General features: G+C 44.5%; 5 protein-coding genes across 5 annotated transcripts; all 5 read right to left on the reverse strand.

The window, feature by feature from the left end:
• Positions 1–362: 362 nt before the first annotated feature.
• Positions 363–1,397, reverse strand: LOC121503119 (uncharacterized). Its single transcript, XM_041777248.1, has one exon. The coding sequence runs from the start codon at positions 1,395–1,397 to the stop codon at positions 363–365; it is 1,035 nt and encodes a 344-aa protein (XP_041633182.1).
• Positions 1,398–2,068: 671 nt separating this feature from the next.
• LOC138929475 (uncharacterized) lies at positions 2,069–5,365 on the reverse strand. Its single transcript, XM_070288915.1, has 3 exons — positions 3,740–5,365; positions 3,516–3,648; positions 2,069–2,640 (listed from the first exon to the last, which is right to left on the reverse strand). The coding sequence occupies exons 1-3, from the start codon at positions 5,363–5,365 to the stop codon at positions 2,069–2,071; spliced, it is 2,331 nt and encodes a 776-aa protein (XP_070145016.1).
• Positions 5,366–8,067: 2,702 nt separating this feature from the next.
• On the reverse strand, positions 8,068–9,279 carry LOC138929476 (uncharacterized). Its single transcript, XM_070288916.1, has one exon. The coding sequence runs from the start codon at positions 9,277–9,279 to the stop codon at positions 8,068–8,070; it is 1,212 nt and encodes a 403-aa protein (XP_070145017.1).
• Positions 9,280–9,950: 671 nt separating this feature from the next.
• On the reverse strand, positions 9,951–10,724 carry LOC138929477 (uncharacterized). Its single transcript, XM_070288917.1, has one exon. It carries the CDS (start codon positions 10,722–10,724, stop codon positions 9,951–9,953), a length of 774 nt encoding a protein of 257 aa, XP_070145018.1.
• Positions 10,725–11,519: 795 nt separating this feature from the next.
• On the reverse strand, positions 11,520–12,818 carry LOC138929478 (uncharacterized). Its single transcript, XM_070288918.1, has one exon. The coding sequence runs from the start codon at positions 12,816–12,818 to the stop codon at positions 11,520–11,522; it is 1,299 nt and encodes a 432-aa protein (XP_070145019.1).
• Positions 12,819–13,684: the final 866 nt, after the last annotated feature.

The following is a 13,684-nucleotide window of genomic DNA, read 5'->3' on the forward strand; positions in this document are numbered from 1 at the left end:
ACTTTATTGATTCAAACTTAACGATATTTATAGCTAACAAATGTGCTTGTATTTACGAATATTAATGATAAAGAATAATGTAGGTTGCTAGTGCATGCGGAAACGAATATGCTTCTGGTTACAAATGTTGATGTGCAAGAATAATGTAGGTTGTAATGGTATATGCAGAATGAGGCTATTGCTCCATCCCACTTCATCGCGTCAGCAGAATCTACATATGCGCTTGACCTGGTAATCTATACTTTATTTTGGCTGCATATGAGAGTGCTGCGACTGACGAATTACAGATTATGTAATGTTATGATTATGAATTATATATATATTGCAGCGACTGAACATTCTCCCGGCCGTTGAACGGGTGTTCAACCTTCAGTAATGTCGAACGAAAAACTCCGTGGGGTAGGTTCGGGTGCTGGCGGTTCACTTGTTGTCCGGGGATTGGGGCTGCGTTGTGGTGTTCTCCAATTGACTCGGCGATATCGTAGACTCAGGGTCACGATCAGTAGTATTGATATTGATAGTGCCACATAGGCGGCTACTTGATGATGGTGTACTATGCTGCGGCTTGTGCTAAATGTACTAACACTGATTTTTGAGTTGCGTGCCGTGCAACCTGCGGCGAGTGATAGTAAGCCTGTTCCTTCCATTTGTACTGTGGAGGGAACTCCCTTGCATACAGCCTGCAGTTCGATCGGACTGTGGGTTGCAAACATCCATCTGTTTCGTTGATGTGTTGCTGACCATATTAAATCGGACTTCGATTTAGCAGTCTCACATTCCGTTTCAGTCTTGTTATTGAACAACTGAAATTCACATCGATTATCTGCGCTAAACGTAGCTTGATGATTGACGCATATGTGTTCATCCTTTGGCAATTGTAGACATTGATCAAACTCGTCAGTAGTTAGTCCCATGAATTGATCTCTATGGGCATTGACAGTTATGATCCTTGTTTTGAGCTTGAATTCATGCCAGCTTCCTGCCTTCCATGCATTTGAAGAGACTGGCAGCTGTTGATCCGGTGGGATGTGCTCCCTAATCTGATGAAGTTGATCCCTTAATTGTTGGGGAGAAACTAGCATGGGGCTAATTGTTCGGTGGCGAATGTCGGTAAGAACGTTGGTTATCTCATTTTGCATTCGCTGCATTCCGTTTGCCAGTAGAGTGAGCTGGGCTGTCAGAATCATGAATGCTTGTTGCAGATAGTTGCCTTGATATTTTCCTCGTTCTCTGGTGAGAGCATCTATTTGTCGTTCTGTGTTTCGTATGCGGTCGTTGGTAGCTGAATTGCTTTTCCTTACCACATTTATAGTGGAATCCAAGATTGATGTTTGGTTCTTCAGTAACATCATTAATACTTCCTCGTTTGATTTGACATCGTTTATGACCTTGGACATATCTTCAGCATATTTGGAATCCAGCACGCCAAATAATGAGTTCGCCACATTACCGACTATATCTAGCGGTGATCTTCGCTGCCGTGAGTGGTTAATAAGCTCATTTCCGGCTTGTAATTCGGCATGCACGTGTTAAAAGTGTGCATATATAGAGTTACATGCATTGACGTTTTGTAATTCTGAACACTTGTGTTTGAGTTCAGTTATCCCGGCATCCAATACTCTCATGTCACTTCAATATGGTTGCAAGTCGTAATATACGATGATGGTCCAATCTGAAATTGCCATTCTGGAGGTCCCGATTCTTTCATAGAATAGACCTGGCTGATTTGTGAACTGCGTGACCTTTGTCTGTTGTCCCATCGCTAGTGGCAGAATGAGTAACATTGCCAGTAGGGTTGGAAGGATTGAAGGTGACAGCTTCCTCCTCTGTGTTGGCATTTCATCCTTTGACGTTGTATCTTCGGAACTGTGTGGACGTTTGACTGCGGTTTCTTCTTTCAACAGTGGCGCGAGACGAGTTACTGACCGTTTGAAGATCCCAGATGCAGTCTTTACATCTACTACTCGGACATGGTTGTCCTTCCCGGGATATGTCTTCACTATTCGTCCCATTGGCCAACTCATCACCGGCACGTTGTCTTCCTTGACTAGCACAAGTAGTCCCTCCTTCAGGTTTGTGATGCGGTTTTCCACTTGTTGCGCATCTGAAGCTCTTGTAGATACTCCATAGACCATTGGTCCCAGAACATTTGCTTTAATCTGGACACCAATTCCCATCTTTTCACCAAAGTTTTCCCTGGTGAGGCTAGATTTGCATCGGGAGCGGCGGTCAACGGTTCACCAATCAAAAAATGGCCAGGAGTCAGAGCTGATGTATCTGTTGGATCAGATGACATCGGTGTCAGCGGTCGGGAATTGAGTATTGCTTCGACTTCCACGATTACGGTGTTGAGCTCCTCAAATGTTAATGAAGCCGTGGCTGTGACTGATACTAGCAGCCGCTTCGCAGATTTCACCGCAGCTTCCCAAAGCCCGCCAAACGATGGTGCCCGGGGCGGTATGAACTTAAACTCCACTTGCTTTTTATTGCAATGGTTAATAATCTGTTCTTGAGCCTTGTCGGTGAATATAGCTCCCTCTAGGGCCTTCAATTGATTATTGGCACCGACAAAGTTTGTTGCGTTGTCACAGTGAATAGTCTGACATTTTCCGCGTCGACCCAAAAATCGTCGAAGAGCAGCTAAAAATGCATCTGTTGTCAAGTCACTTACTAACTCCAGATGAACTGCCTTTCTTGCAAAACAGCAGAAGACTGCAATGTATGCCTTATCAGGTCTTTTTCCACGTAGTTTGTGATGAATCCAAATCGGTCCACAGTAGTCAACCCCAGAGTTAAAGAATGGCCGAGCTTGTGTTACTCGGTCAGCTGGTAGGTTGCCCATGATTTGTTGCATCAACTTGGGCCGTGCCTTTGTACATCTGACACAGCTGTGAATTATGCTTCTTGCCATTGTTTTATCATTGAGAATCCAATATTGTTGTCTGGCAATGGCTCTTAGAGCTTGAGCCCCGCAATGCATGTTCTCTTCATGCATCTCTCGCAGTAGCATTTTCACCAGTGGATCGTTGTATGGAAGCAAAATTTGATGCTTCGCGCTATATGGAAGGCTAGATTCTTCTAATCTACCTCCGACTCTGATCAGTCCGTCGTTTCCGATTATAGGACATAGGGAGACAATCGAGCTCTTTTTGTCCAATGTTTTGTGGATTCGGAGTTGTTTGTATTCAGCACTAAAATCAATTTGCTGGATAGTTCGCAGGATGATGGTCCTTGCATTGGTTAACTCACCGACACACAATGTAGTTGAGGGTGATCTGTTTTTCTTGTTACAGAACCGCATCATATATGCTACAATACGTTGTAGCTTATTGAAGGAGTTGCTGTGGTTGCACTTGTAGAGTACACTGCCAATTTCATTTTGACATGTTGGCAAGCTTATGTGACTGAGCCTGCGTTCTAGATCGCTGGGGGTGGTAGTTGGTACCTGAGCCCACTTGTCGCGAGAGCCATGTAGAAATAGAGGTCCATATAGCCATAGATTGTGTTCTGCTAACTTGCTGGCGGCAATTCCTCTTGATAGTACATCTGCTGGATTGTTAGCTGATGACACGTGACGCCACTGAGCTTGGTCTGAAACAGCTTGGATTTTTGCGATTCGATTTGCCACAAACGTGTGATATGATGATGCTGATGCGTTTATCCAGGACAGCACCACAGTCGAATCTGACCATAAGTATCCAGGTACCTTATCGTTTGGTATGCGTAAATCCTTCCTCACCCTGTGGGTTAGCTCTGCTCCCAATACTGCGGCGCATAGTTCCAGGCGAGGCAGCGTCTCTTTTGCTGTCGGCGCTACTCTTGACTTTGAGCACAGTAGCCGAACAGACACTTGATTGTTCTTATATGTGGCTCGGACATAGATTGCTGCTCCGTATGCCCGCTCTGACGCATCGACAAACGTGTGAATTTCCTGATTAATGGGCACCTTTCCGTCAAAGATGTGCCGTGGAATTTGCAAATTGTTCAATGCTTGTAGATCAGCACGATAATTTTTCCACTCAGTTTGCAGCAGTTGAGGAAGCTCGTCGTCCCAGCCCATCTTCAGCTCCCACAGGCTTTGCATGAATATCTTAGCCTTTACCACAACAGGAGCGAATAGTCCTAGTGGATCGAAAATTTGTGATGCCTCCGAGCTCACCACTCGTTTGGTGATGGTTGACGCTTCACTTTTTTGGGATCGCCCACATAGCTGATCCTTATTTGGTACCCAGATCAAACCCAATGTTTTCACACTGTAGTGTTGAAGGGTTTCGTCTAATTTGACGTGATTGACTATGTCTTCCTTTGGAATTTGTGCAAGAACTTCGTCATTGTTGGAGCACCACTTTCGGAGCTTGAATCCGGCTGGTAGCAGTATTTTGTTTAGCTCTTGTTGAATCTGAACTGCTTCTGGGATGCTATTTGCTCCTGTGAGACAGTCGTCAACATAAAAATCATGCTTGACCACGGCTGCTCCAAGCGGTAAATTCTTTTTGGTTTTCTCAGCCAAGTAATCCAAGCATTTTTTAGCTAGGAATGGAGCTGATGTTGTACCGTATGTTACGGTTTTAAGTCGATAATACTTGAGTTCGTCTGATGGATTCTTTCGCCAGACGATTAATTGATAAAATTGATTATCAGGATGTATCCATACCTGGCGATACATTTTCTCTATATCGGCTGTGAACACGTACTTGTGAGTGCGGAACCGTAGTAAAATTGCAAACAGTTCGCTCTGTACGGTGGGTCCAGCATACAATATATCATTTAACGACTTGTTGCTGGTGGTCTTGCAGGAAGCATCGAACACTACCCGAAGTTTTGTAGTGCTGCTCTCAGGTTTTAGCACACAGTGGTGCGGGATAAAGTAGTGATCCGTAGGTATCCTTGTGGGAGGCACTTCTTTCATGTGTCCAAGGCTTTCATACTCGTCCATAAAATCTACGTAACCTTTCCAGACTTCAGGTGATGTTCTGCGCTCTAGTGCCAGGAACCTGTTAGTTGCAGTTTTCTGCGATGCCCCCAGGGCTGATGATTGTTCAGAAAAAGGAAGTTTTACTATGAACCTTCCATCTGCTGCGAATTGGAGATTTCCTAGAAAGTGTCTTTCGCAATGAGCCTCTATCGGTGATTTTGGTTTCGCTTCCGTTTCTAGGTTCTCCAAAGTCCAGAAACGTTCCAAAAGCGTGTCGATTTGGTCCTCTGTGGTTACAGGCGCGCAAATTGCTGCTTGGTTGTTTTCTGCAGATACTTTTCCGGCGACAATCCAACCAAGTTTAGTATTTTGTAGGACCGGGCCGCCTGGTTTTAACATCATCTGGTTTGGCAGTAGTAACGAATAGTAGTGCTCAGCTCCGATAAGCATGTCAATCTTTCCTGGCTTATCAAAGTTTGCATCTGCCAGAGCGATGTTTTGAGGGAGTGATAGATTTGTTGGATCTAGCTGATGAGCCGGTTGATCAGCTATAATGTGTGGTAACACAAAATCCTCGACTTGCTGAGAAAAGTCGTTATGCATTGATTTCATTTGCACATTTACTCTAGCTCGACTAGTCTTAGGATTGCCTCCAATACCTTCGATACGTAATGAAGTACCGTGGAGCCTTAATGATAGCTTTGAAGCCATTCGTTCAGAGATCAAGTTTATTTGTGATCCTGAATCAAGCAGAGCTCTGAAAGTGGCCACCTGACCATTGCTTGCTTTTACTGGTACCTTGACTGTGGCCAGCAGATTGTAACTCTTGTTACTTGCTGCCCCTACAGAAGGTGATTGTGGTTCAGTTGCTGCACCTGATGACGTTTCAAGATGCAGCAGTGTATGGTGTTTTTTATCGCATTTAAATACAAACGGCCTCGGCATTCCTTTGCCTTGTGGTCGCTGCTGAAGCAGTTGACACACAGTCGTTGTTTTTGTACCCAATTGAGTCGTTCGGGTATTGGTTTATTACGGAAGTCATCACATTTGTATAGCCAATGATTCCGTTTGCAAAATGGACAGCTTGGTAACTTTCCAGCGCTGGCAGAAGTGCATGTTGGTCCCTTCTGATCCCTTCTTGCTTGTTGACTTCTTTTTCCTGTTCCCAGTACGCGAATTCTCTGGTCGAGGAAGTTAAGTATTGTGTCGAGACCTTGCAGTTGTCGAGAACCATCCAACGACTGTTCGTACAAGGCTCTATTAGCAATATCCAATTTTTGCTTGATGATAGCAATCAATATTGTATCCCAGCTGGATACATCGATTCCTAGTCCCCTTAATGATGCCAGGGACTCGATAGTTGTTATATACAACTCTTTCAGTGATTTCGGATCGTCACTATTTGTGTGGTGTTGCAAGAGACGATTAAGAATCGTGTCGGCTACGTGTCGGGGATTGTTGTATTCGTCAACCAATATGCCCCATGCGCTTGTGTAGTTTTCTTCTTTTAGATCGATGTGTCTTATCAATCTCTCTGCCTCTCCAGTTACGGTGGTTTTTAGATACCACATTTTCCGTACTGTCGGCATGTTGGTGTCATGGACCATGCATTTGAATAAATCGAAAAACTGCGTCCATTTGAGTAGATCCCCATCGAATTTGGGGATGCTAACTCTGGGCAAGTGTACATCTTCATTGCTTGATGCATTAGTTTTTGCCCCTAACACCTTTTGGATGTCCCTTTCCAGTCGGAGAAATGACTGCATGTCGTATCCTCCCTTGACCGGGTCTTCGTGTTCTTCATGAACAGCGAAGTGGATCTCTTGAACTTGTGACCATAGTGATTTTATCAAATCACTTGTAATGGTTTTTCCAGTCTCTGAAAATTCTTTCAGAGCCCGATGAATAGAGTCTGATATGGCTCTTTGTCGGCGACATGCCGACATGAGTTTGCCCACAGGCTGCTGTATGCTTGCAGCGTCTGCGTTTCCTTGGGCATGGCTCGTAGTTTGAGCCATTGCGTCAGTTATGGCGCTTCGATACTTGTCGTATGAGTCACGACAGTCTTTGTAAAACCTTAAATATTCCGAGGTTCTATATTTCTCCAGAACATTACGGTCATTTTCCGCAAATCGATTCCCTGCTTCATCGATTGCGGCCAACTTAGATTGAAAGTATGTTGGGTTTTGTTTCCTCTCCGCAGAATCTTTCTTGAAATTGCGGATCAGTTTTGAGATCTCTTGACTGATCTCTTCCTGCAAGTCTAACGCCTCTGTGGCTGCTTGCTCCTCCACGCTAGTCATAATGAAAAGTGCTATATTCTTGACCCGTTGGGAGTGTTTTATTCGCTTTTTAAGCTGGATACGCTCCTATTCGCAACCGTTCAGCGGTCTAAAAAATTAGCACTTGTTCACTTGACTTGGAGAACACACTAGACTCTAAGTTCTAGTGGAAGGATTCTTTCAAAGGATGCCCAGGATTGTTCCAAGAGTTGGGGAACTTGACTCGTGGGACTTGAATTGTCGTCAGGACTTGATCGTCAGGACCTGAATTGTCCTTAGGATTCGATCGTTAGGATGTGAATTGTCGTCAGGACCTGAATTGTCGGCAGGACGTGAACTGTCGGGGTCACCAAAATGTTTATATGAGTGTTTGATAGTGTGAGTAGGCTTTGATGCCTGGCAAAATAGCACATAAACTAATTGCCTTGTTTGTGTCGCACCCAGCACTTGAACTAGGTGGACTGCAGTTGGAGGAGTAAAGATCTCTTTGAATTGCAGATGATTACTGACTTTATTGATTCAAACTTAACGATATTTATAGCTAACAAATGTGCTTGTATTTACGAATATTAATGATAAAGAATAATGTAGGTTGCTAGTGCATGCGGAAACGAATATGCTTCTGGTTACAAATGTTGATGTGCAAGAATAATGTAGGTTGTAATGGTATATGCAGAATGAGGCTATTGCTCCATCCCACTTCATCGCGTCAGCAGAATCTACATATGCGCTTGACCTGGTAATCTATACTTTATTTTGGCTGCATATGAGAGTGCTGCGACTGACGAATTACAGATTATGTAATGTTATGATTATGAATTATATATATATTGCAGCGACTGAACATTCTCCCGGCCGTTGAACGGGTGTTCAACCTTCAGTAATGTCGAACGAAAAACTCCGTGGGGTAGGTTCGGGTGCTGGCGGTTCACTTGTTGTCCGGGGATTGGGGCTGCGTTGTGGTGTTCTCCAATTGACTCGGCGATATCGTAGACTCAGGGTCACGATCAGTAGTATTGATATTGATAGTGCCACATAGGCGGCTACTTGATGATGGTGTACTATGCTGACTTGATTTTCGTACTTCACATCTTTTAGTTTGGCCAGTTGTTGTTGTAGGGCATCTAATTCGCCTAATTCGGCGTCGGTTATCTTGGTTGTCGATTCTACGCCTGGTTTCGGTGTCTCTTCTATGTTTATCTTGGTGATGTTGCCAAAACGAACATATAGTGCTTTTGTCTCGCTGCGGCTTGTGCTAAATGTACTAACACTGATTTTTGAGTTGCGTGCCGTGCAACCTGCGGCGAGTGATAGTAAGCCTGTTCCTTCCATTTGTACTGTGGAGGGAACTCCCTTGCATACAGCCTGCAGTTCGATCGGACTGTGGGTTGCAAACATCCATCTGTTTCGTTGATGTGTTGCTGACCATATTAAATCGGACTTCGATTTAGCAGTCTCACATTCCGTTTCAGTCTTGTTATTGAACAACTGAAATTCACATCGATTATCTGCGCTAAACGTAGCTTGATGATTGACGCATATGTGTTCATCCTTTGGCAATTGTAGACATTGATCAAACTCGTCAGTAGTTAGTCCCATGAATTGATCTCTATGGGCATTGACAGTTATGATCCTTGTTTTGAGCTTGAATTCATGCCAGCTTCCTGCCTTCCATGCATTTGAAGAGACTGGCAGCTGTTGATCCGGTGGGATGTGCTCCCTAATCTGATGAAGTTGATCCCTTAATTGTTGGGGAGAAACTAGCATGGGGCTAATTGTTCGGTGGCGAATGTCGGTAAGAACGTTGGTTATCTCATTTTGCATTCGCTGCATTCCGTTTGCCAGTAGAGTGAGCTGGGCTGTCAGAATCATGAATGCTTGTTGCAGATAGTTGCCTTGATATTTTCCTCGTTCTCTGGTGAGAGCATCTATTTGTCGTTCTGTGTTTCGTATGCGGTCGTTGGTAGCTGAATTGCTTTTCCTTACCACATTTATAGTGGAATCCAAGATTGATGTTTGGTTCTTCAGTAACATCATTAATACTTCCTCGTTTGATTTGACATCGTTTATGACCTTGGACATATCTTCAGCATATTTGGAATCCAGCACGCCAAATAATGAGTTCGCCACATTACCGACTATATCTAGCGGTGATCTTCGCTGCCGTGAGTGGTTAATAAGCTCATTTCCGGCTTGTAATTCGGCATGCACGTGTTAAAAGTGTGCATATATAGAGTTACATGCATTGACGTTTTGTAATTCTGAACACTTGTGTTTGAGTTCAGTTATCCCGGCATCCAATACTCTCATGTCACTTCAATATGGTTGCAAGTCGTAATATACGATGATGGTCCAATCTGAAATTGCCATTCTGGAGGTCCCGATTCTTTCATAGAATAGACCTGGCTGATTTGTGAACTGCGTGACCTTTGTCTGTTGTCCCATCGCTAGTGGCAGAATGAGTAACATTGCCAGTAGGGTTGGAAGGATTGAAGGTGACAGCTTCCTCCTCTGTGTTGGCATTTCATCCTTTGACGTTGTATCTTCGGAACTGTGCGGACGTTTGACTGCGGTTTCTTCTTTCAACAGTGGCGCGAGACGAGTTACTGACCGTTTGAAGATCCCAGATGCAGTCTTTACATCTACTACTCGGACATGGTTGTCCTTCCCGGGATATGTCTTCACTATTCGTCCCATTGGCCAACTCATCACCGGCACGTTGTCTTCCTTGACTAGCACAAGTAGTCCCTCCTTCAGGTTTGTGATGCGGTTTTCCACTTGTTGCGCATCTGAAGCTCTTGTAGATACTCCATAGACCATTGGTCCCAGAACATTTGCTTTAATCTGGACACCAATTCCCATCTTTTCACCAAAGTTTTCCCTGGTGAGGCTAGATTTGCATCGGGAGCGGCGGTCAACGGTTCACCAATCAAAAAATGGCCAGGAGTCAGAGCTGATGTATCTGTTGGATCAGATGACATCGGTGTCAGCGGTCGGGAATTGAGTATTGCTTCGACTTCCACGATTACGGTGTTGAGCTCCTCAAATGTTAATGAAGCCGTGGCTGTGACTGATACTAGCAGCCGCTTCGCAGATTTCACCGCAGCTTCCCAAAGCCCGCCAAACGATGGTGCCCGGGGCGGTATGAACTTAAACTCCACTTGCTTTTTATTGCAATGGTTAATAATCTGTTCTTGAGCCTTGTCGGTGAATATAGCTCCCTCTAGGGCCTTCAATTGATTATTGGCACCGACAAAGTTTGTTGCGTTGTCACAGTGAATAGTCTGACATTTTCCGCGTCGACCCAAAAATCGCTGAAGCGCGGCTAGAAATGCATCTGTTGTCAAGTCACTGACTAACTCCAAATGAACTGCCTTTGTTGCGAAACAGCAGAAGACTGCAATGTAAGCCTTATCAGGTCTTTTTCCACGTAGTTTGTGATGAATCCAAATCGGTCCACAGTAGTCAACACCAGAGTTAAAGAATGGCCGAGCTTGTGTTACTCGGTCAGCTGGTAAGTTGCCCATGATTTGTTGCATCAACTTGGGCCGTGCCTTTGTACATCTGACACAGCTGTGAATTATGCTTCTTGCCATTGTTTTATCATTGAGAATCCAATATTGTTGCCTGGCAATGGCTCTTAGAGCTTGAGCCCCGCAATGCATGTTCTCTTCATGCATCTCTCGCAGTAGCATTTTCACAAGTGGATCGTTGTATGGAAGCAAAATTTGATGCTTCGCGTTATATGGAAGGCTAGATTCTTCTAATCTACCTCCGACTCTGATCAGTCCGTCGTTTCCGATTATAGGACATAGGGAGACAATCGAGCTCTTTTTGTCCACCGTTTTGTGGATCCGGAGTTGTTTGTATTCAGCACTAAAATCAATTTTCTGGATAGTCCGCAGGATGATGGTCCTTGCATTGGTTAACTCACCGACACACAATGTAGTTGTGGGTGATCTGTTTTTCTTGTTACAGAAACGCATCATATATGCTACAATACGTTGTAGCTTATTGAAGGAGTTGCTGTGGTTGCACTTGTAGAGTACACTGCCAATTTCACTTTGACATGTTGGCAAGCTTATGTGATTGAGCCTGCGTTCTAGATCGCTGGGGGTGGTAGTTGGTACCTGAGCCCACTTGTCGCGAGAGCCATGTAGAAATAGAGGTCCATATAGCCATAGATTGTGTTCTGCTAACTTGCTGGCGGCAATTCCTCTTGATAGTACATCTGCTGGATTGTTAGCTGATGACACGTGACGCCACTGAGATTGGTCTGAAACAGCTTGGATTTTTGCGATTCGATTTGCCACAAACGTGTGTTATGATGATGCTGATGCGTTTATCCAGGACAGCACCACAGTCGAATCTGACCATAAGTATCCAGGCACCTTATCGTTTGGTATGCGTAAATCCTTCCGCACCCTGTGGGTTAGCTCCGCTCCCAAGACTGCGGCGCATAATTCCAGGCGAGGCAGCGTCTCTTTTGCTGTCGGCGCTACTCTTGACTTTGAGCACAGTAGCCGAACAGATACTTGATTGCTCTTATATGTGGCTCGGACATAGATTGCTGCTCCATATGCCCGCTCTGACGCATCGACAAACGTGTGAATTTCCTGATTAATGGGCACCTTTCCGTCAAAGATGTGCCGTGGAATTTGCAAATTGTTCAATGCTTGTAGATCAGCACGATAATTTTTCCACTCAGTTTGCAGCAGTTGAGGAAGCTCGTCGTCCCAGCCCATCTTCAGCTGCCACAGGCTTTGCATGAATATCTTAGCCTTTACCACAACAGGAGCGAATAGTCCTAGTGGATCGAAAATTTGTGACGCCTCTGAGCTCACCACTCGTTTGGTGATGGTTGATGCTTCACTTTTTTGGGATCGGCCACAAAGCTGGTCCTTATTTGGTACCCAGATTAAACCCAATGTTTTCACACTGTAGTGTTGAAGGGTTTCGTCTAATTTGACGTGGTTGACTATGTCTTCCTTTGGGATTTGTGCGAGAACTTCGTCATTGTTGGAGCACCACTTTCGGAGCTTGAATCCGGCTGGTAGCAGTATTTTGTTTAGCTCTTGTTGAATCTGAACTGCTTCTGGGATGCTATTTGCTCCTGTTAGACAGTCGTCTACATAAAAATCATGCTTGAGCACGGCTGCTCCAAGCGGTAAATTCTTTTTGGTTTTCTCAGCCAAGTAATCCAAGCATTTTGTAGCTAGGAATGGAGCTGATGTTGTACCGTATGTTACGGTTTTCAGTCGATAATACTTGAGTTCGTCTGATGGATTCTTTCGCCAGACGATTAATTGATGAAATTGATGATCAGGATGTATCCATACCTGGCGATACATTTTCTGTATATCGGCTGTGAACACGTACTTGTGAGTGCGGAACCGTAGTAAAATTGCAAACAGTTCGCTCTGTACGGTGGGTCCAGCATACAAAATATCATTTAATGACTTGTTGCTAGTGGTTTTGCAGGAAGCATCGAACACTACCCGAAGTTTTGTAGTGCTGCTTTCAGGTTTTAGCACACAGTGGTGCGGGATAAAATAGTGATCCGTAGGTATCCTTGTGGGAGGCACTTCTTTCATGTGTCCAAGGCTTTCATACTCGTCCATAAAATCTACGTAACCTTTCCAGACTTCAGGTGATGTTCTGCGCTCTAGTGCCAGGAACCTGTTAGTTGCAGTTTTCTGCGATGCCCCCAGGGCTGATGATTGTTCAGAAAAAGGAAGTTTTACTATGAACCTTCCATCTGCTGCGAATTGGAGATTTCCTAGAAAGTGTCTTTTGAATGAGCCTCTATCGGTGATTTTGGTTTCGCTTCCGTTTCTAGGTTCTCCAAAGTCCAGAAACGTTCTAAAAGCGTGTCGATTTGGTCCTCTGTGGTTACAGGCGCGCAAATTGCTGCTTGGTTGTTTTCTGCAGATACTTTTCCGGCGACAATCCAACCAAGTTTAGTATTTTGTAGGACCGGGCCGCCTGGTTTTAACATCATCTGGTTTGGCAGTAGTAACGAATAGTAGTGCTCAGCTCCGATAAGCATGTCAATCTTTCCTGGCTTATCAAAGTTTGCATCTGCCAGAGCGATGTTTTGAGGGAGTGATAGATTTGTTGGATCTAGCTGATGAGCCGGTTGATCAGCTATAATGTGTGGTAACACAAAATCCTCGACTTGCTGAGAAAAGTCGTTATGCATTGATTTCATTTGCACATTTACTCTAGCTCGACTAGTCTTAGGATTGCCTCCAATACCTTCGATACGTAATGAAGTACCGTGGAGCCTTAATGATAGCTTTGAAGCCATTCGTTCAGAGATCAAGTTTATTTGTGATCCTGAATCAAGCAGAGCTCTGAAAGTGGCCACCTGACCATTGCTTGCTTTTACTGGTACCTTGACTGTGGCCAGCAGATTGTAACTCTTGTTACTTGCTGCCCCTACAGAAGGTGATTGTGGTTCAGTTGCTGCACCTGATGACGTTTC

The sequence above is a fragment of the Drosophila kikkawai genome, unplaced genomic scaffold, assembly GCF_030179895.1.
Source record: "Drosophila kikkawai strain 14028-0561.14 unplaced genomic scaffold, DkikHiC1v2 scaffold_218, whole genome shotgun sequence".
NCBI lineage: Eukaryota > Metazoa > Arthropoda > Insecta > Diptera > Drosophilidae > Drosophila > Drosophila kikkawai.

What these genes read in the sequence shown, in the direction of transcription:
- LOC138929475 (XM_070288915.1), bottom strand. Translation starts at nt 5,365, where the DNA reads ATGCTTATCGGAGCTGAGCACTACTATTCGTTACTACTGCCAAACCAG. An exon ending in GAGCAGAGCTAACCCACAGG is followed by an intron (nt 3,649 to 3,739) that starts GTGAGGAAGGAT and finishes TAAACGCATCAG; the next exon opens with CATCATCATATCACACGTTT. An exon ending in AGAGGAATTGCCGCCAGCAA is followed by an intron (nt 2,641 to 3,515) that starts GTTAGCAGAACA and finishes ATGCATTTTTAG; the next exon opens with CTGCTCTTCGACGATTTTTG.
- LOC121503119 (XM_041777248.1), bottom strand. Translation starts at nt 1,397, where the DNA reads ATGTCCAAGGTCATAAACGATGTCAAATCAAACGAGGAAGTATTAATG.
- LOC138929478 (XM_070288918.1), bottom strand. Translation starts at nt 12,818, where the DNA reads ATGGACGAGTATGAAAGCCTTGGACACATGAAAGAAGTGCCTCCCACA.
- LOC138929477 (XM_070288917.1), bottom strand. Translation starts at nt 10,724, where the DNA reads ATGGGCAACTTACCAGCTGACCGAGTAACACAAGCTCGGCCATTCTTT.
- LOC138929476 (XM_070288916.1), bottom strand. Translation starts at nt 9,279, where the DNA reads ATGTCCAAGGTCATAAACGATGTCAAATCAAACGAGGAAGTATTAATG.